General features: G+C 40.6%; 1 protein-coding gene across 1 annotated transcript in view; it reads left to right on the forward strand.

Moving 5' to 3' along the window:
* SPOCK1 (SPARC (osteonectin), cwcv and kazal like domains proteoglycan 1) overlaps positions 1 to 22816 on the forward strand; it is a 324832-nt gene that overhangs the window by 254861 nt on the left and 47155 nt on the right. The window contains exon 7 of the mRNA XM_059825381.1: positions 6855 to 6969. Within this exon, the coding sequence (XP_059681364.1) occupies positions 6855 to 6969 (115 nt within the window). The remainder of the gene's footprint in view (positions 1 to 6854; positions 6970 to 22816) is intronic.

Here is a 22816-nt window from a genome sequence, read left to right on the forward strand (position 1 = left end):
AACATGTAACTTACTGATTGCATATGGCTGGGACCTAACAAAAAAAAGTAGCTGAAATATATATATATATATTTTTTTAAAAAAAAGGTATTGTTACATTTTAAAATCTTAAAATTGACAAGCTTAATTTTAGGGACCTGAGCCATGTGCTTGGAGCCCTTGTGGTTGGCAATATTAATGATGTGACCTCCTGAGTTAGAGTGATATTTAAAGACTGTCCAGGTCTCTCGCTTTCCCTCCGCTCTGTGGTTAATTTTACTCTGAGGGCAAAGTCCTGCAGCTCTCCCTCATTAGAGCTGTGGAATGTGGAGCAACTTGTGGTCCTCAGCTTGGCTGCATGAGACCTTCTGGCGTTACTGCATTCAGCTGCGTAAATCTGTTCAGCCTGTTTGATACAGTGCCTTGGAACCTGGGTTCTCTTCTCGACCCCGCACCTGGAAGCTGTTCTCTTTTTCTAGCAGATGATGAACACTAGCCTGCCAGCTAAGTGTGCAATGAGAGACTTTCTCAAATACTTGTTGTTTGCCTGAGATAGTCTTTCACGCCATTTCTTGCAGAAATGGGACTTTCTGAGCCAATCAGCTATAAAATCTGCTTCAAGGCTACAGCTAGCGTACGTTTTAAAAATGGCTCAATATGTGCAATAGATTATTTGTGTTAATTGGAGTTTATTCCACTGCTGGTATGCATGCATAACTCCTACTAATAGCAGCAGCAGCTCTGTGTTCTCACAAGGAGAACAGAGCTCCGAATTAGAACTCCAAGTTTTGAAGATATCTTTGTACAGCTTTTATTGCAAAGGTAGGGTGCTGTATGTTCACCTGGTAGTTATTCTAATGGAAAAGAAACTGGTTTTTTTTCCAGCCTCCCCTTTATTTTTACTGCAATGGCAGGAGCCAGTCCCACCCAGGAGCAGAGCACGTGCAGGGCAGGACGCCCCGCTGTAGGGAGCTTAGCCTTCAAGCAGAAGGAACAGCCAGTGTGTGCCCAGAGAAATGAGATGACTGGACTAGCTAGCAAAAATGCTAGTCTGGCCATGGAATAGCCCCTTTCGTCAATACAAAGCCTACCCGAGTGGTCAGTCCTGGGGGCAGAGCTTGGGCCCTATTTTCAGTGCCCGCTCTGGGGCACGGAGCTCTCTTGCCCTGTCCCAGTGCAGCCCCTCTCCTTCTCCAGAGCCCGGGGCAGCGGGGCCTGGGCCAGGCTCTGGTCTGCAGAGCAGCAAAGGGGCGGCAGAACTGCGTGGCAGGGAGGAGGAGTGCTCAGGGACCACACGACCCTGTCGCATAGCCCAGAACTGGAGACTCGTGTCAGGACTTCGCATTAGTGTCTGACTTTTTACAAACCTGAATTCATGTGGTTGACTTTGCCATCTCCCAACTGCCCAGCTGGGCAGTTGTTTTCAGGATTTCAGGTTTTACAGAGCCTAAAAAGTTTGCAGAATTCCCATTAAAACTTTTTAATGTACATGTTCAGCAGGATGCAATGGGAGTGCACCATATGACATTTCTGGGATTTGAAGAAAAGATACTGAACCTTTTTTTTCTATTGTGCCAAGTTTAAAAAAAAAAAAGGAAGAAGTCTCTTGGACTGAGGGTGTTCCAGATACAGTAATTTTTTTTTTTCATCTGATGAAAACTGGAAACAGAGGCTTATAAAGAAAATGCTGATAAGAGTCCTAGCTAAGGAGGCGCTGGCAAGCACTGCTCTAAAGCATGTAAACAAACAACTCCTCTCAACTGGGTGTCTGAATTCCAATGGATTCTAATTATCTGCTAAGACAGATAGGTACGAAAAACTACTGATATAAAGAAACTCTGGACTAAAAATTATATATGTTGTAATTTCAGGAAGTTTTAGCTTCTGCCAGTGGCAGGTACTGAGTAAAAGATAAGGTAGAAAATAATAAGCTTTTGGTATTTGTATTTGAAGCTTAGGAGAGACATATTGTGAGTAAACAAAAGATGCACCATAAAACAAGCACTACACCGAAATAATTCTCAGTGGAAATGTAAAAAGCTGCAGGGCGCCAAAGAAGATGCCGTGTCTTCCAGGCAAGAGTACTGTTCAACAACAGAGTTTTAGAGCCACTGCTTGCCATTAGTAAGATGTAATATTTCACATTTTTAACATACATTTTAATTAGTATGCTATAAAATTTAACCTCCCATTGCAATCTTCAGTCTTTCTCAAAAGAGATTTCATGGGGGTTTATCTTCATCATGTATATTGTCTGCTAATTCTGACATACTCCCACCAACAAAAATATGCTTCTCTCCTTTTTAATTCACATTTCAATTAATGACAGAAGCAATAGAAGTTTGGAAGCTAACATTTTCTCCTTTGTCAGCATAACTACAAGAAATTTTAAATTATAGGTTTTGAATTACAAATTTTATGCACTAAGACCAAACCAGGGTCTTGGAGAGCCTCCCCTCTGCTGAAGAGATTCTCAGTTACATCTGCATTCCCGGTGAAAGGTGCTGTCAGGGCTAGGGTCTGACAGTATTCATCCTACCTATTGTAATTAGAATCCCAACGAAGAAATGCACAGCTATGTCATTACTGAGTGAGCTGCCAGTCTTCATCCCAGCACGTGTAGTTAATGCATCCAGTATTGTCAGTGTGCGCCAAGTCCATCTCTGCTGTTGGGAGCATTTATTGTTGCATTGTTCCTGCCTGGTCTCAGCAGGGACAGGCTGGGGAGCTGCTGGTGGAAGGAGTAGCTTCCCAAGCTGCCCTCTCCCCTGTAGCCAGCTGGCTGCCAGAGGGAGTTTCAGCTCAGCAGAAGGGCACGGAGGTGCCCATCGCTTGATAACCAGCCGGGAGGCAGCTCATCGAGCTGCTCCGTACGGATGCTTCTGATGCCTGAGCGCTGCTGTCCCCTGGTTCACCCCACTGCTGCCTTACCTGGCTGCATTTTAAGCAAATACCTGAGTTCCTTGTGTCAGGAATCAAAGCTCTTCAAGGCATTTGTGTGGTCTGGAGGCTGTAGTAAGCTGTCCACATAGGCGTTCCTTAGTCAAATGTGCACACTTGTGTAAAATATCACAGTAACTTATTTGACAATATTACTTATGTGCAGGTTAGAGCCAAAAGTTGAAAGCCAGTATAAAGAGAGATATGCTGTTTTATTACAGCATTAAAAAATATCTAGATTCTAGCAGGGACTACAGGCTGGAGACTGACAGACAAGAATAAAATAGCTGGGAATAAATTTTATGTAGCTATTTTCTTTCTCCCTCAAATGTGAATGCTTATGCAAAACACATTGCTGTAGATTCACTGACAATAAAGAGGGAATCATTATACGAGTAGTGGGTTCTCAGGGGAACACTTTAGCCAAAACACACTCCGCAATAATTTCCCACATCTTAGTTGAATAAATTAATTTATGAATTCTCCAAAAATATGTTCAACCGTTTTTCCCCTCATATATTTTATTGATCTCCATATACATTTAGCAACAAATAACAGAGCTGCTTTTCCATTTGCAGTAAAATAGTTTAGAGATGTTTATGTGGGCCTTGGGGTTCATAGTAAACAAACGCAGTTCACACACCAGGGAGGCAGCAGAGAAACATGATGCTTGGCAGGTCCCAGGGAGTCTACTAGGAGGAAAGCTCAGCAGAGAGTCAAGGCATATCCAGTCATACCACCAGTGAGATGGGTCCCCTGAAATCAGAGGGACCAGCCCCAAACTGTGGGACTGCTCCCAATGAGTCCTGTGTAGGATCACCGCAAGGAGCTTCATGGCTCATGCCTGCAAAAATTGTAATGTCCTTCTGGTGCTAAAGACCGATAGGTTGGATCATTCCCTCGTTTAATATGTTTTGTCCTGTACTATATATCTTTTTATTTTCATATGAGAAGGAGATGAGGATGACAAAAGGAAAGAGGTCATTTGGATTTTCTCCACAAAAGTAGAAATGCAGTGACCTTGGTTTGGAGGAAGCCAACAGGCTTCTTCTAGACTGTAGGTCCAGGGGCAGAATAGTCCGAAAACTTCATTATGGCTCCACGAGACACCTTCTGTGGCCACTCTGCCTCTGAATACCACTTAATTTGGTTTAGGCAATGTCATTAAATCCAAAGTTGCGCTACTCCTGTGGGTTAATACAGTGAGTAAGCACACCATCACATGGAAAGTATGATATCTCCATGTTTTTCTTTAGGGAAAGGAAAAACAGTTACATACAGTGATTAGGTGTTGAGAAGTAATCGGTGTTATCCTAATTTAATATTTTAAATGATGGAGTCCTTTCATCTTCCTCCCCCAACACTGAGCTGCCACCCCAGTTCTATGAATATGTATACAAACCAACATCCCAAACTGGTAGGGTGGGAACATAATGTGGTTAATTGTAGGCGTAAAATTACTCACGTGTGGCTGCACCGTTGTCATCTTCAAGTTTAGTTCTCCTTCTTGCCCTGCGCATTCGGATCATAGAGACAGCCCTTTTTAAGCAGTTTCTTTTTTGGTTTATTTTGAGCTTTTTGGTTGTCATTTTTATCAATCATAAGGAAAGCTGAGGAAAAACTTGCCTTGCTTTTTCCAAGTGTAAAGCTCTTTCATTCTTAACTGCACATAATAACGGGCTTGAAATAGGCCTTACCATCTTAAAGGTGGTATTTGAAGTATAATTGCTAATGCTTAGATACATAATTTACGTTTATTATGCATAATAAAATCTGTAACTAATTGATGTTCTGTAAGGGATTAAATGATCAACTGCAGCTGCAGGAAGATGATTTATGCTTGTGTTCTCAATAACGTATTGACTATCAGAATACGCTGCAGAAAGAGTCGTTGCCTTCAGGACTGTGCGCTCAGAGAGCGTTCCCCTTTCTCCTGTTCTTCTCTCCTTCTGATGTGCGTTCTCTTGTGTGTGTGCTCTGTCCAAACAGCAGAGATTAAGCAAGTGTACTTATGGAACAACCAGCTGAAAAATAAGTACTTACATTCCCTTCAGTCTTTCAAGAAATCCGTGTAAAGCGCAAGCAAAGCTTGCACACGTTTGTGTGTGGCCGTGCGTTTTCCAATCGGAAGGGCAGAACATCCCACAGAGCACGCAGCCACCAGGGTGCATTGAAGTTCAGAATGGCCGGGAGATAATGTCGACAGAATGGGATGTAGGCACGGGATAATGGTCTCCTGCTGCTAGATTAAAGCCTGGGCAAAGATGAACCCTTTTAACAAAAACAAACAGAGGCAAAGCCAAGATATTTGCAGTACTCTCAAAGCAGCAGGCATTTATCTTGTAACAACAGCTTGTTCTGTTCCCTTGGCTTCCACTGTACCAAAATAACAGAAGATGATGCTGTGATTTTCATCAGTGGCTGTTGCTAGATGAGCTCTAGTTGCCCACTGCATCCTCACTGGCTAACACTATGGTCTTACGCTGTGTGTCCTTTGGCCTTCAAAAAAGCTGCATGTTTCAAAACACCTTGTGTCACACTGTGTAAGCATGCTGGCCTACTTTTAAATGAAAAGGAATTAATCTATAGTAAAACTCATCAAAGGGGTTTTACAGCCCAGCATCTCCACCGTCCCCTGGCAGGAGGCAGTCTCTGCAGGGAGCAGCGCCAGCCTCAGCGCTGCGGGCAAAACTCCCCCTTGCATTGAAAGCCCTCGGGTTCTGACCTGGTAAAATCAGTGCTTCGGGAAGACACAAATGGGATCGAATTCAGTTCATTAGGTATCAAGCCAAAGAGAATGCCTTGCACGTTTTTGTTCCTGCTTCTGTATGCTGTTTTCTTTTACTTCGTTTTATTAGTGCGTTCGTTAGTCCAGTCTCCAGCAACCGCGCTGCTGGGCACGGAAAAGACCCTTGGGGCAGCAGCTGCAGAGAGGACAACTGCACAGGCAGAAAGCTCTTGGGGAAAGTCAGCACTAAAACATATGTAATGCAAACAGCAAAGGCTATGAATAATCAGTATGTTATAAATCGGGGCTGTTTAACTAGCACACTTTTGCAACATTAATTCTCCTGAGTTGTCTCATTCGTCCAATTCTGCATATGTCCTGCTGTCCTAAACGGTTTGAATGCGGTGATTGTCAAGAAGTGCTGTAAGTCCCATCTGCTGCGATTTTAGGGAAGGGAAAGGAACAATATGCAGATACAGGGAACTATATTGTATTGCTCATAGCTTAATCTTCACTCTTCAGTTTTACGATTTTGTTGTATTTCTGGAGCTGATTGTGTGATGGATGGCTATTTTTAGGGATGGTGCTGTTAACTGTTAAGGCAATTTTTAGTTATTGGTAGGAGTCATTTAAAATTTCCTCCTCACTGAGAGAAGCTGACGTGTTGAAGGACCACTCTCACCAGCTGATGAGCTGATTTCTTTCAGTTCTCGCTCTTGTGAGGATTGGTGTCTCTTCATGGCTGTTATTCAGACCAAGCCCGTTGCTTGCAGTGGAGAGCCCCCAGCTCCTCAAAAGACTAAGCTAATAAATCAGTAGCATGATTTCACACCCAAAACATGGTAATGCATCATAGGAAACCCAGGGGATTCTGGAGGTTTGTATTTTCTTGCCAGCTTTGCCGCTGATCTCTTAGTGACCTCGAAGAAATTGTTTCAACTCTGTTCTGCAGATTCCATGTATTTAAGCAGGGAATAATAACAACACTTTACAAGGCACATTTAGAAGTGCAGTGCAAAACTCCGCGTAGGAAGTAGATTGTTATTATTGTTGTTATCTGTAATAATAAAAACAATGGCATTTTCAATAGAGACTGAAGTTTTGCAATTTGTCCAATGCCATTACTGCTAAATGCAATTTCTCATTTAATCCACAGCTGCTGCTTCTATATCTTGTCCTAATTCAAAACGTATTCTTGCTTTTCTAGTGCAAGTTGGAGTTTCATGCATGTACTTCTGGCAAAACCATCACAGCTCGATGCGAAGGGCCCTGCCCCTGCCTTCCAGGACCTGAGAGTTCAAAACACAGGGTGGAGAAGACCGGTGAGTTGAGCGGTTAATGGAGTTAGAGCAGATTAATTTGTTCCTGCTATGTTCCCGGAAAAATGTAGGAAAGACATTTCTTAACTAGTAGATTTTATATGTAATGCTTTCTGAGAAAAAGCTGAGGTACAACTAATCCTTTTCTAAACATGAAGTGCTTTCCAACATCTGAACTGCTGTAAAATTAACACCCACTTGATAGAGTCTCGTAGGAAAACTGAGTTCTCATTTTTGAGTGAAAATATTTTGAAGGACAATATTGAATCATCATAAAAGAAGATAGAAAAGAAAAAAATACTACTTGATGGTTCAGTAGCCTGTGTGTTAACTAAAAAGTCATTTAAAGTCACACATATGTATTACCTGGGATCTGAATTGCTGTTTTTATCTTTATTGTTATTTGATTTCTAATGACTGTTTATATATATATACGTATGTGTATTTATTTATGAAACTGTTTCAACTACAAGCTCATTGCAAATAGTGTTGTATAAAACTGAAGGCTGAAGTCTCAGCACAAATGGCAATTTTCCCTGCCAGCTCTCCGCTGAGTTCCCTATTTCAGTCTGAAAGCCCAGTGAGCTCATTCGCTCACCCAGGTCTTTTCCAAGGAGGTACACACAAGCTGTCTCTGAGTGACCTCATCCACAGGGAATTAGCTCTTGCAAAAGAGACTGACTAAAAGCTGAAGTCCAGCAGCAGGGCATGCGCCACAGCCAGGTTCTGTCTGGGAGTTCCCACCCTGCTATGGGCAAAGCCCTTTGGAAGGGAAAAGAGTTGTTCCGTGTGACTGTGGTTTCTTGATATGAGTGCAGATCACAGAATCACTAAGGTTGGAAAAGACCTGTAAGATCACCAAGTCCAACCACCACCCCAACCCCACCATGCCCACTAAACCATGTCCCGCAGTGCCACGGCCACACGGTCCTTGAACCCCTCCAGGGATGGTGACTCCACCACCTCCCTGGGCAGCCTCTGCCAGTGCTTCACCGCTCTCTCAGCAAAGACATTTTTCCTAATATCCAGCCTGAACCTCCCCTGGCGCAACTTGGGGCCATTTCCTCTTGTCCTGTCGCTTGTCACTTGGGAGAAGAGACCAACACCCACCTCACCACAACCCCCTTTCAGGCAGTTGTAGAGAGCGATGAGGTCTCCCCTCAGCCTCCTCTTCTCCAGACGGAACAACCCCAGCTCCCTCAGCCGCTCCCCATCAGACTTGTGCTCCAGACCCCTCACCAGCTCCGTCGCCCTTCAGCGTCTATGGCAAAGCGAATACCAGCCTGTGTTCAGGTACAGCGTTGTCTCCTCTCTCAGGAGGAGCGCTAAGAGGGCTACCTCCCTGACAGCTGCTGGGCTCCTGTCTGCGTTAGTAGCTCGCACAGCCAAAGCAGTGACTTACGCAGGGTTTGCTGTGTCATGCTAAGCAGTGAAATGTGGTTATTTGCCTTGTGCATCACACGGAATATAAAAAAGATGAAGCTTTAACGACGGTCTGTTTGACCCAAAATATTTGAGAACCTCTCTTCACTCTTACTCCTCCCCGCTATGCACACGTTCCAACAGTAGCAGGCACAGAAACAGAAAAAAAGTTTAAACAACACGTCCTCTGGTTAGTTCAGGCCCTGTCGCTTCAGCTGAAAACGCTGATGATCCTCCTGGTGATGGGTTGCCCACCGTAGTCTCTAGCACAGCACCAGTTTTCACATGAAGCCTCCATCTACTTTCTAGAACAAGAAGTGATTCTGCAGCCTAGATTTTGAAAATTCAGGTTTATTCCATTCTTTGCAAATCACAGACTTTTTTCTGCATAGCTATCAAATTTAGGTGAAGTGTTTTAGACGGCAAGGTCCTGAAATCAATATATAACTGTAATATTGCTTTATGTGGCTTGAATCTTTTGGTTACAGAATACCCGCTGATAAATTGCTGTATTCATATTTTCTATCTCTTGTAGTCAGGCACAAACATATACTTTTCTTCTCATAAGCTGCTCCCTATATGCCCTCTTCGTTGCCCTTATCAGAAAGAGTATCAGATTAATAAATCTTCGGTGACATTTTAAGCTTACAATTTCATTCACACAAGAGAAAAAAGATTCTAATAAACCTTATCTTGATAAATGCAATTTGACAGGGTATACGTATTCTGAAACCCAGGCTTTTGTTTTGCTTGACTCAAAACTTCAACTCCAGCCAACAAAGAATTAATTTAACGGATTGGGTGATCTGCAGAGCAACTTTCCTGAAGGCTTTTTCAAAAGGCCAGACTTGAGCTAACAGTACTCCTGCCATGGCCCTGCTGACAAGGGTACTGAATGCCTCAATTCTGCCGTCTTCAGTGTGGCATGGAGAGAGTGCTCTGCCCCTTCGGAGGAGCACACTCACCTGGGAAATAAGGGAAATCATTGCCTGGTGTGTAGGGAACCGTTCAAAACACTGAAGAATGCTAGTCATCCCTGCATCAAGGGTATGCAAAGAAACTGCTCTTGAGCCTGATTATAGTGTCATAAGCAAAATGCTTGGACAGGCATGGCAGTGATTGTGTGTGTGCATATATATGTATATGCGAAAAAGATAATAGCAGAATAATATTTTGCTTTATCACTGTTTCTTTCTGGGGCTAGGTGCTGAAATCTCATGTTTGCCAGAATTTGGCCCTCGATGGTCTGATGCAGTTTTTGGGGCGCAGCCACAGTGTGGGCAGTGCCTGCTGCTGGGCATTTGCCTGTGTCTGCCTGAGCAATATCCAGCTCCTCAGGGGCAAAAAGATCCTGCTCCAGGAGTAAACAAGTAAGGGTGGTATATCCGTGGGATTCATAAATGATAGCATCATTTGAATTAAAGTTTATACAGTGCTTTTTAGCAACAGTTTCTGTATCACCGTGTTTTGGGGCAACAGGCAGCTTCCTTCCTAAACTCTCATGAGCTCCAAAAATAAGTCAGTAGCAAGTCCGCTGTTGGCAGTGCAGTGTCGGGCGCAGCGCTTGGCTTTTCTTTTTAGATGCTGCCTTTGCTCACAATCAATTTGTGGATCTTCCCTGCACATTCAGCAAGTGAAATAACAGCAGCTTCTGGCCTCGTGGTTACGAATTTAGGGATCCAACCACTCTGTTAGGGAGCAAAACTCCATGGACTTCATTAGAGAAATGCCTACAAAAGGATTTGGTATTGAGACTCAAATACTCAAGAGCAAAGGGGCTTTCTAACTTGATTTACCTTGAATTTTCTTCTGGATCTTTGAACATGCCACTAGCATGCCAGTTAAAGACATCCTTCAACTCACCTCCTCGGTCTCCTTTCTTCAGACATTGTCTCTTCAGCTGAGTGTAATGGAGTCTCAAACTGAATATTTCAGAATTTGTCAGCCTTTTAACAAAGAGCTCCCAGGAGTTCCCATAAGAAGAAATGAGTAAATTCTATATACCAGTATGAATTTTACCCAGGTGCAATTTTAGCAGCATCTGAAGAGGGATTCGGTACTGTGTGTGTCTGCCCCTTACAGCCTGGAAGCAAGCCAGCTTTCCTCAGGTCTATGGGAGAATTGTGAATTCTAATTGCCTACCACAAAAAATTTCCATAGCTCTGCCTTTCATAACATTACCTTATTTGCTCAACAAGTAGTGTCACCTGGCTTGGGAGAAAAAGGCTCTGAATGGTATCGAAGGTGACGTGTGAGATGTACAAGGCAGTCGCGTGGCAGTCCCCTGAAGCCCGGTCACGGCAGAGCTCGGGTGGTCTCCCCTTCATCAAATCTCCGGATCTCTCAGTCTGGAGTTTCTGACTAGCGTTTTGGTTACTTGGTACCTTAGTGTTTTCTCTAGTCTTCACACAAACTTGTTGTGTTTTCCTCATATAGTATCATTAATATTGCTGAATTGGTATAAAAATCAGTAGTTTGATTTCTCCTATAAAAATTTGTATAAAAGAATTGTGTAGACAGTTGGGACTCTGTTTCTGCTCCTTTTTTAGTTGCCAGGTTTGTGAAATCCATTCAAATACAGTATAGTCTTAAGTAGAAAATGATAGAGCGCTAAACCTCATGCCTCATACAGACATGTCAGTGGAAAAATACTAAGGAGAATTACAGAGCAAATGCTTCCAGCAAAATGGAAATGCAGCTCTCAGAGCTACCGCATAAACTTTTTTATGCCTATTATACAACAAGGTTAAACGTCTATGGTGGTGAACTTCCAATTTGAAGACAGATTGCATTAATCTTTACACATTCGTTCAATCATATTCAAATATTATTCCATAATAAATTACTTTCAGAAATTAAAAATGTAAAAGAACATTTAATTTCCAGAGTACTGTAATTCTAAATGTCATGACCTTTTTTTATACACTTGTGAATAAAATTGGCAGCAGCATCAGAGGAAAGCAATCTAAGTGTATGTGCTCGGAGGTAACAGTTGACTGCAGCGTCTAAGTCGTACTCCTTCCTCCTCCCTGGGCTCCTTCGAAAACATCTCTGCTTTGAGGATGGAAATCAAGACTAATAATCATGTTAAAAATTGGAATTCCTTTTATAGTGCTAACTGGTATTATGGAGACATTAATAAAATAACGCAAATTCTAGCAGAAGAAAACTACCCCAGAATGATTATCTTTAATGGCAAATAACAATATAATCTTTCTACCATAAAGTTAAAACTTTGAAGAGATGGCAGGATCGTGTTCTTCATTTTCTTAAATGGAATGCTGAGTCAGAGTCTGAGAGGCAGAAAACAGGACTCTCTGAGGGTACTAACAGAAGATTTTGGAAAAGAAGACAAGCTCTAATGCTTTCTCTCTTCTCTTTTTGAGGCCTATTTAGATTCCTTTGGTTTATCAAAACACTTGATACGCTTCATTATTCACAGCATTATCCCAGCTTTACAATATGCTTCCATGATAGCCGCTGATTTTTCAACTCGGCTACCCAGAGACAAAGGTTGAGCTGTAATCTGCCCTGAGGTTAGCTGCCCTTTCAGAGCCTATGTGCCCTATAAAATGAAATAGGCTATAATTTCAACAAAAGAAAAGAACTGTTAACTGACTTAGTGACACCTAAGTGACAGAAGTTATTTAAGACACAAGGTCCTGTCTGCTGGTGGTTTTCAGGTGTCTCTTTCCAAAAGCTCTGCAATATTAACTAGACTTCTCATCAAGCGTAACTTACTTTGACACTAGCTGAAGCTTCTAAAACCCCTCAATAAACAAAGGACTTCAGACAAGAAACAACCAGTTTTAGCTCTTCCGAATGTCCTGGCAAAGGAAGAGATTTTCCCTTGAATGTCCAGTTCGTTAAGTCAAAAAGACAACAACGTTGTGCAGTGATTGGGTCATCTCTTGGCAAATGTGAATTTGTAGTGGCAATAATGTGGTTCTGTCGGCTTCCCCCTTACCCGTGTGACTCCTGTTTTGTTTTGTGTGTTAGCGGTGTAGTAGCTCAGGCAGGATGGTGAATGTTTAACAGCATGTCAGGGCTCTTTCTGACCGTACCCTCTTTTTGTGTTTCCTAAGAAGCGGAGTGCTGTACTCCCAACATACTAGTCTTCATTTGTTGCCGTCAGGGTTACAGAGCCACTGGAGCATGAACAGATGCAGTAATTCAAAGTCAGTTTATCCCTATCTGTGCATTGTGTCTTTTTGACCTTGCAGAAATGCCCAAGGCGACTTCTAAGAAAATGCTATTATCTTGATAAGGGAAATGCAAGGTCAATAGGCAGAAGAAAATATATTCAATTATACTGAGTGTTGTTTAAATTTCTAAAGGGAACCAAGAGAACATTTTTAAGTTACAGGAATAGGTCTTGGCAAGCTTAATCAAGAATGTACCTTGTTTAGGCTATAGTTTAGGACATGAATTGTAGCATTTACCTACCAGCCCTATTGGGTGTGATGGATGAGAAGGTCTAATGTTCCATACCTTTATAAAAAGAGCACTCAGTGCATGAAGTTCATTTGTAGAAATCACAGTCTTGTTTTCCAAATGAGTTGTATCGCTTCTTGTGCCTGAATGACTGACAACTAAAGAATTTAAAGTGTTGGAACTAAGTCTTTCCTTTGAAATCCACTTTCAGCAAAAATTTCCATTTCAAATTGCTATTCACAAGTTTTCATGACTGCAGAGTACATCATTTTAAAGTTTATGAAGATGAAGGATGAGTCATGAAAATGGTTGAGTTGAAATTGGTTCCCGGGTTTGATTTGCCAGGAAATTTTTCCTTTTGTGGCTTTAGCTTTGAAAAAAGACGACTTCTGACACTGCATTTCCAGGTAGATTTTTAAATTACCTATTTGAGTCTCAAACGCTGGGAATGGTAAAACAAAAACAGTCTAAGATTACCAAGAGTTTTAAAGCTTCAGTGTATCTCATTAAAACTACAAGGGGTTTTTTTCCTGTTTTACAGGGGAGAAATTATGTTTGTTCAAACCAAAGAGTAACTTTCAGTGCAGGGCAGATATAAGGACATGGAACACAGTGGCACTGACATGCTCCTTTGCTGGACTTCATCAGTGAAGAGTAGGATTATTAGCTCTAAACAATGCAGGATCTGATATTTTTGATCCACAATTTTCTGTATGAATACTGCAATTTGGTCTTTTAATCTGTTACATGATGAAGTGACCTTACCCGAGTAAATCTGAGTTACGTAGTATCTGTAAATTATAATTATAATAATAATTATTATTACTATTATTTTGCCTGCAAGGTTTCATACAAGGAGATCAGTCTTTATTATTCCTTTCCTGAAAGCATGAAAGAGTAGCTTTTTTCATTTCTGCTAGATACTGTCTGTGAGTAGTGAGGCAGCTGCACCCAATTAATATCTGATTAAAAGAAAGTGAGAAGCAGGCAAGAACTGATACCTTTGCTCTTTGTGGATGGCTGTTACCATCACCCACTCCTATGAGAAGCAAAAGCAAATAGCTTCAAGACCAAGGCAGCGAAATCAAGTTCTTGCCAGGGTCAGAAGAAAGGGCAAAGTAATGGTGGCTGAGGATGTTGTGTTCTGCTGCTTGACCTCACATGCATCTTTCCTTTGTGCACCAGAGAAAAGCAGGAGCTTAGGAGGGAAAGGCTGCACATGCTACATGTACACATTTCATGGGAAAACTTGAATTTTTGTAATATTAACATTATTACGTTAAATGGAAGGAGCAATCTGAGAGCCAAATGAATAAAATGTTCGCATGCTGAAAAGGAATAGCGCAAACAAGCTAATAATGTGAATGAGAACGTGTTGACTGATTGATATACAAATGCTAGTTTTTCCTGGTACGTTTTTTATATTCCTACACCACATCGCTCTGATACCTCCTCCCCTGTCTGTGAAGGAGGTGCGTTTTATCAAGACTCGCATGCAGAGCTAACCTTGGAATAGCTCAGGAAGGACCCATTAAGTGCAAGTCCTTTTACTGTAGCTCAGAAAGATGGTGATGCCCTTACAAGAGGTTTGACTGAGAGGCCGCTGGGCCCAACTCTCTGCTGAAGGAAATGTTGGTGTGATTGTGTGGTCAATACTTCACCACATCCACAAACTACAGAGGATTGCTTAGTGAAGGTTGGTGTTTGTAACTCACCACCTGGGTAGGAAGTCCTCTGTGCGTTCAGTACATATAAGGCTCTTTCTGGTCCATTTTGAAAATCTGATCATCCTGAAGCATTTGTAACTGAGCAATAGATGGTGCTGAATGGGAAACTTTAAAACTGCTGCTATCACTGAAATTATATGGCTTACATTCCCATCAAATCATACATCTTCTTTGCATTGATTTCTAGGCTAGCTACATATAATGAGGTGATCAATAGTAGTTACTGCTCCCCTTCAAATTCAGTGAAACATCTTTAATCAATGTAATTTAACCTCAAAAACATCCAAAATTTTTGTAATGACTTTGCCATATTGCAGAAGTGAGGTGGAAGGAATTTCCATGGCATACAATTAACAGTTTCAGGTACTGCAAAATGCTTGCAGATAAATCACTTGCAGAATCTTCTAGGGTTTTGTTAGCAAATTAGGACAGACCTTGTAAGGCCTTATGATAAGTAGCTATCACACTTCAAAAGTATGGTACTTCCCTGAAGTCAGATTATTTTGTAAGGCTTCCTTTTAAATATTTTCATGAAAGCAACAAGAATATAGAAGGAAAAGGCACAATATAACCTTATATGCAAAGTATTGCCCCATTCTGTCCCAAAATCAGCTGATACACTTACTTTGAGGTGGAAAGGATTGCCAGCTTTCATAGGGGTTGCATGCATCAGGTGTGATGTGACCTCTGAAGACCTCACGTAATGGTCTTCCCCTCTCCGTTTATGCCACTTTTAATATTCCTTTTCTTGAGGAAAAGTTAAGGCTTGGTATCTGCATTCCAAAGTTAGCAAAAAACTTTCGGGGAAAAAAAAGAAAGAATGCAGAATGTAGCCATCAATAAACAAAAGGCATCAGCCATGCCAGGAAGAGAAATGGGAGAAAGGTACTACACGTCATTAGATTTAAAGTAGGCACAAAACTATCATTCTGAACCTCTGCATTTTTATAGGTCCTAGCAAATAATTCTCAATAGTTCCTTTTTGAGAAGCTGCACTTTTTCCTATAGTGGTAGCTGAAAATATGCATTTCTTGGCTGTTTCCATTGTTTGAAATTTTAAAAAAGTGAATGACTTAATTATCAATTCAAAAACCAATTTGTGCTGTGAGTTGAGTCTTGTCAGTGCAAACACTTGTACTCAGGAGTTACTACTTGAGTAAGTAGGTCCATCGTCTTTGGTGAAAGACGTCATCTGACTACATTTAAGGATATCACTATTTTTAAGACAAGGCCTTTAGCTGTTTATAGAATTCATGTGGTATTTTTCCCATTCACAACTACAACTGACTGTGACTATATAATTAGCCAACACATAATTTTACAATTTACAATTGACAAAACAATTCTAAATTTCTTCTTCACAAATATGTGAGCATCATATTTTAGGATGTAGGTGTGAACAGTCATAATGGTATACCGTTCAAGGGCTCAGACCTTCACAAAGAAAGAATATAGAGAGATTGCAAACATCGTATCAAAAATCACTTTCAGGTTTGAGCAAATACTATGGTATTTTTCACCACCGTTCCTTCTGCACATACTGAGGTTTTGAATTCTATGTGCAGAGTATTTATACAACAGAAATGAAATGTGTATTTTCAGACTGCTGCGTTTTTCCATCTTAGCTGTGTTGCACAGGAGAGGTGCCTACACAAAAAGCTTTGTTGGGCTTGAAGAGTAAATTCAGGTTTGAACCTCTGCACATGAATGGTTTTTTACCAAAGAGTATAAATTAAAATATGTTTTGTACTTTCAGCAATTATACACAGGAAGCACTTGGGTGTATATGTGAAGTCTGTTTTGACATGAACTTGAAAAGAAGAAAGAATTGTCTTCTGTAGAATTTGGTTTGCATTTTGGTGTGGCTCTAAGGTTTTGGAACTCAGCACAGAAGCATTGATCATACCAGATCCCAGACAGATAACAAGTTAGGGACGATACCATCCATTGACTAGCTGTCACTTCTTCAGCATGGTCTTCCTTGGATTTGATCAAAGTACAGCAGGCTCCAAAATACAACAGACAACTTCTGCTTTAGAGGCAAAAGTGACAGAAAGGAGGAAAAGGCAGCACTAGAAGCAGCGTACTGTTCACTTTGCTTCTTGCAGGTACTTGCTGAAACGATGTTGGCTGTAGTAGCAACATCACTGTCAGCAGGATTTGCACTTTCAGTAAATGCATCTCTTTAACATGCCGATAAAATAACACGGAGCCAGAATTCCTGTCATAATTTTTTCAGGTTGAACAAGGACATGAGACATAACTCTTCATCATCGCTAAATAAAGACTAATCCCAGACGGCAGCAGGAGACAGGAACTGCACAAAGATAACTGTGTCGTGGTGTAATTATATTAAAAACAGCAGGGTTTTTTAAAATCCTTTTGAAATCTTACGAAAGAAAACTTTTAAGGCTGTGCTACTTCTCTGGCAGCTCTCTGTGGCTGAGGCAAGTCCTTATGTTTTCATAAGCATTTATAGCTGTACTGTTACCCCAGGGGGATCAGTGGATATAGGTTTCACCCCTTGCCCAGGAGCGGTCACCACCTAAAATGGAACTATTATGAAGAAGTTGATTTGGTGGGTCTCATCCATATCACCAGTAGCTGTGGATTGCTTACCTCCACATCAGACTCAAGGCAGAGGCTCCGGAGTTGCAGCAGGCAAGGGCTGTTCTGGCGTGGGGCGTGCTCGAAGCTGCGGAGGACTGAGTTGGGCCAGCGCTGGAGGTGGCTGCCTGGCAGGGACGCGCTCAGCACCGTGGGGCAGCTGGCAAGCCCAAAGCTCAGCAGTCCCACAGCTGGCGTGAGCTAGGGAGGAGCCGATGTTTGTAGTGTGGACACCCGGTTTGAGGCAGCCAGCTCAGCAAACCCCAATCTGAACTGGGCGCAGGTCCCGAGGGCGGCATAGGCATAAACTGCGGCACTGACCCTGCAGGTAACTTCCCGCTTTGATATGCAAGGGATACAAATGCCGCCGGGGTCTAGAAACCCGCATAACACGATAAGAGCACACTTAGCTCGATGGTAATCAGAGTTTCATAAACACTTATTAAACAAAACGTTAAAATGGCTATTGATTTTTTTTTTCCTATAAAGAAAAGGTTAGAAAATCATAGACGTAGCAAACACTTAGTGCCAGCAAGTAACAATAATTTTCAGACAAGAAATAATTTGATTTTGGATTGCCAACAGAAAACTATTGAAGTGGCACACTGTGTTAATAGAAACACCGTCTAGGAACAGCAGGTGTTTGTGCACTGATAATGATAATTAGAGCACTAAAATCTCTCTCATCATAAACAAAAACAAATAAATAAGACTGGTTTCATATTTTTTTTTCTCATGGATATCGATTTCTGCATTTTTGGGACTATTTCCCTAACATTTAATACAAGAAAAAGTTTGTAAAATCTCCAGAAACCTGACAGTGAAATAAATTATAGTGCTTATCGCTGCAGTGTTAAACTAAAAAATCCCTAGTGTGAGGAAAAAAGCCCCAAACCTTTTCAATAAAATACAGGTGAAAATAAGACTTGAAATTTCAAATACATCCTTTTCTGGTGGTTTGGTGGTTTTTTTTTTTTCCTTTGGTATCTTAAGGACTAAATTCCGTCTTTGGTTACTCTGGTATAAATCTGGAATAGTTCCATCAACAATGTTGAGCTAGTTACCTTTGGTAAAGTTTTTCTGAGCCTATAATGGTATAAATTAATATAGACTAGAGACTAATTGATCATTCCAGCGAGTTTGTTACTTTCTATGCAATTCTCAGGATTGTGTCAAATTAGTGCTGATTTTTTTCTGTTTCTAATTCCCTGTTTATTAGTGCAGAAGAAGGGAGATGGTATTTGAGAGATCACCACCTCATTCCAAATATATACGCTTACATATTTTATGGCTTTCTCTGTCCCAGCAGGGACATCTCTACATACATTTTCCTCTGAAGAATTGCATTTTTTTGTAATTCAGTTTAATGGACTGTGTGTAAATCAAGAAAAATAACATTATCTGTTTTTGTAAAGCAGACATCTCTCCTTAGAGATGGACTAGAATGAGAATCAGGATCTGCGTTTGTGAGTTACTAAAATCTGAACGATTTGGCTCAAGTCCATCTCTGTCAGACAAGAGTCCATCATCCGCAGAGAAAACACTTACTAAAATACCCTGCAAAACAAAAAATAAATGTCAATATTAGAGAAGCTTCCAGGCAACCAGCATGGGATCTTTCTGTCCCAAATGTTAAAATGTACATATATCTATTTAGTTAACTTTTCAGATACAAGCTCAAACTCTGAAGACCGGGATTGGTCACTCAAAATTGGAGTTCAACCCTCCCTGCAGGTGTCCAGCCTCTCTGGAGATCTCCTTGGGACTAGCTTGGACATTAGATCGGTATTGGGAGCTGAATTACAATGCCTTAGTCCCCTACAAGCATTTAGACATGCCGTTATAATATTTCTAATTAATAGTAACATAGAAAGTGGCTAAGCTTGTGTCCGAGCAATCTGTTTACTGTGTGATGATTTTCCAACTTAGTTTTAATAACAGTTTTCTAATAGCGTTCCACTAAGCGAGACAGAATTTCATGACTAATTGTTTAGAAGGGTACATTTATGGAAAAAACGTTTAGTTTCCTTTATGAGAATATACTTTATACAATGATTTCATCATATTCTCGGATTTAATAAATTATGGCCTTGGCTCCATCTCACTTGTTTGAAGGTAATTTTACGTATCATCTTGTCCTATTTCTCAGTTTGTGGGCAATGATAGTCAGGGCCTAGGAGTTATCAGACACAGACAACAGGCAGATTCTCTTATTGTCTAAATTGTAAGTATGGTCTATAACAGCAAGTACTCGCTTATCAGCCAATCCCTGTCAACAGGAAGAATGAAAACTGAGTAAAATAAAATCATGTCATAGTCATTTCAGGCAGCAAGTTGCATGTTACTAATGCCTCATTGATCCTTCACAATTGAAATTCAGGTTTAGACTTTCAGTTCTCGAAAGGGTTGCAAACATTCTTGGAAAGTCTAAGATGCAAAAAAAAGTAGAAGGGGTACCATCTTTTGAAAAACACAGTTCTCCGAGCATTTTAGTTGAGACAACCAAAATTAGGCTTCATTTGGGACTGTAAACCAAAATTAGGCTGCATTGGGGACTGTAAAGTGAGAAAAAAACATGTATATCTTCTTGGTCTGCAACATGATTTTCCAAACAATTACGGTACGTGGCTGTTGATCTCTGTAATACCTCGCTGTGAAAAATGAATACCTCGGTATTTCTCAAGCATAATACATCTTTTGTTAACATTATGGTACAATATTCAGATGTAGTTAAGAAAATAGTTATATATAGAAGGTGCCCTGTTCTGTTTTGTGATTTTCACAAAGGGATTAATTAGCTTCTGCTTGAGGTATGTTCAGTTGAAATGAAACCCAGGAAACACCAGAAGCAACTTTGTCTCCAGCAGTCCCAGTGCCGAGGTACCCGTATAGCACTTTCCCCAATAAGAGCTTAAGGGCCTGAAAAATACTGAATTCTCAGAGAAACTTTGCAGACTTTGAGTTTGCTTTGCATCAAACCCAAAGTTTACTTCTAGCTGATCCCATCCAGACAAAGTGCGGTGAGGTTGGCCTGTGTAACGTTGCAAAGCCTTCCCTCGTTTGCAGTCCTTTCTTCTGAGCCTGATGAGCTGGAGAAGCATTGGAAGAAGTGTCTCATAGATGAAGCACCTTATTTCTAAATTACATTGTTGGTGGGCAGCGGAGAATTAGTTTGAGAGAAATTGCCAAAAGCACAAAGCTGAACAGTGTTACAAAGTACACGTCATGCTTCCGTTTCGTTTTACATATTAACGCTATCATTCTGGACGTTTTAAATAAATAAACTTTCATACCAATCTTCACCTTGTACATTTAAGGTTGTTAAATGAAGCTTATATATGAACCACTTTCCTCGATGTAGTAAAATCCCGTAAGCAAACAAGAAATTCTCAACCAAAAAGATCAGAATTTTTAAAGCACAGTTTGTTTTTATTAGCAAATGTGATTTTTAAGTGTTTTGATTTTTTTGAGTGTATGAGGAGGAAAGACATACGGTGACTGCTATACAGCATATACAGTAACTGCATTTGAGAATGCTGTCACCCAGAAGGCGATGAATAATTAAAATTGATTTTTCAATAAAGAAGCACGTGGGAGGAAGTGTTATCTGTTCAGTTTATGTTTTTATGAAAAGAAGTCAAGCTGGTTGCAAAAACACTGGACAGTATTTCACATTTCTTTAAAAAAGTTTCCTTTTTGTATTTTCAATTGGATGTCCTTGAGAACTGGAGCAATAGAAATGGGAAGAAGCTCATTGGCACAAAGTGCCTAATTATACTCTTGGGGTCTAATAATATGAACATCTGCTTTAATCTAACAGCCCTTTGGTTAGAAATGTCTAAAGGAGAAAATGACCTTAGTGTGCTAGCTGGTCACAGAATAACTATGAGCAACTGTGAGCTGTGAAAAAGACATATAATCCTCAGGTATGTCAGGAGAGGCATTTCCAGAAATATTGGTAATATTTTACAGGGCACTGATAAGACCTTGTCTGGAGTCTTTCGTAAGTTTGGTTCAGCGGTGTTCATCAGAAATTATTTCAAGCTGAAATATGCGAGAGAGTGAGTTTTCCTTTTTCTCCACGTCAGTCTAGAGCTAAGCCGCTCCCGTCACTGACTTCTTTGTGCTTGGTACAAAGACAAAGTTCCATCTTCTAAAAGTTAACGCTACAGCACTCTTGAAAAGATGTGTTGAAGATATTAGCCTGGTATAGGTATTTAAATGATAGTACAAATATAATTTTAAGGCAATTCTTTCAGTATGCATTAAATCAAACAGAGTATATTTTTGCACATAATTTTATAGATTTTTTTTTTTTAGTCATGTAGTTTAGGGTGTAAAATGAATGAGGAATTTCAGGAAGGGGGAAAGACATCTGCTACTTGTAAGAGATTTGGAAAATGCGCGCTCATGGCAGCATTTCACACTGTCAAGGTTCTTCTGTTGCAAGGGCAACCTTGCAAACGTCTATCCACTCGTGTACCCAGACTGATTTTCTTTCTCTCTTTCTTTTTCTCGCTGTCTTTTTTAAGACCTTGTCTGTTAAACATCACTAGATTCTATTTTTTCATTACCAGCGCTACCATAGTAAAGGTGATTGAGGAGTTTCTGTTCTTGGGCTGCTGTAATTTCCATTACAGTTTTGCAAGGCTGTACAAAGGTGATGTGTTACTGCTGAGTCTTGGGGCACAAGGCATTTGGCTACATTCTTGTGACAAAGGATTCATAAAACAGAATTTATGTGGTGCTTTATGGAACCAGCTGATTAACTACAGCCCTCAATAAAGGAAAGATGCTGTGTGCAATTGAAGTACCGGTATAAGAGAGCGACAATAAAGAAGATGCAAGTGAAAACAATATATTAAGCTTCTGAGAAGCAGATTCATTGGCAGGTCTTTGCATTTCAAAAGAAGTTCAGAACCTGCTGATATGTGGTGGTGCTATTTCATGTTGCACGACACCGCTGTTAAGAACAAGGGTTCAGAAATAAACTCCTCCTCCTGATCTTAGGAAACTGAATTACATTAAAGCAGCGTATGTTTTAAGCAAGCCTGGACTTTTGTGTCACACTCTAAGAATTAGTGAAGGCCACAGAGTAGCTCCTGCATTTAACTTATGATAAAGAGAGATTATTTTCTTACTTTATGGCAAAAAGCTACCAGGTTCCAAACACATTTATGTTTGGTTGGTTGATTGGAGATATTTTTTATCAGCAAATGTCACAAGAAGTTATTATATTTGTGAATATTTACACTTTAAGTTTGTAAATAATCCCCAATAAAATTCCAATTATTATTGGAATTCCAATTTCTGTAATTGGAAATTTTGCAAAAAAACATGAAGAGTTTGAGGTTGCTCAGTAAAATGTATGTTTACAAGGTGATTGGAAGTGACTGAGGGTTGGTGCGGTTTTTTTCTTCCCTCTGAAGGGGAAGATTTAGCTACACGTGATCTAAAGGTTTATCTTCAAGCCTGCTCTGATGATTTAGTAACCTCAGAAAGTGTTATATCATACCCATTGGAAAACCTGAAATGTGTCTGGGTAAATGACCAGTTCTTCGTGGTAGAGTTGCTGTGTATATGGAAGTATTGTATGGCCAACTCTTTTGCTGATGCTAAAGACAGCGCTTCTCTGGCAACATTGAGAGTGAAAAATACTG

Source organism: Gavia stellata, chromosome 16, assembly GCF_030936135.1.
Source record: "Gavia stellata isolate bGavSte3 chromosome 16, bGavSte3.hap2, whole genome shotgun sequence".
Lineage (NCBI taxonomy): Eukaryota > Metazoa > Chordata > Aves > Gaviiformes > Gaviidae > Gavia > Gavia stellata.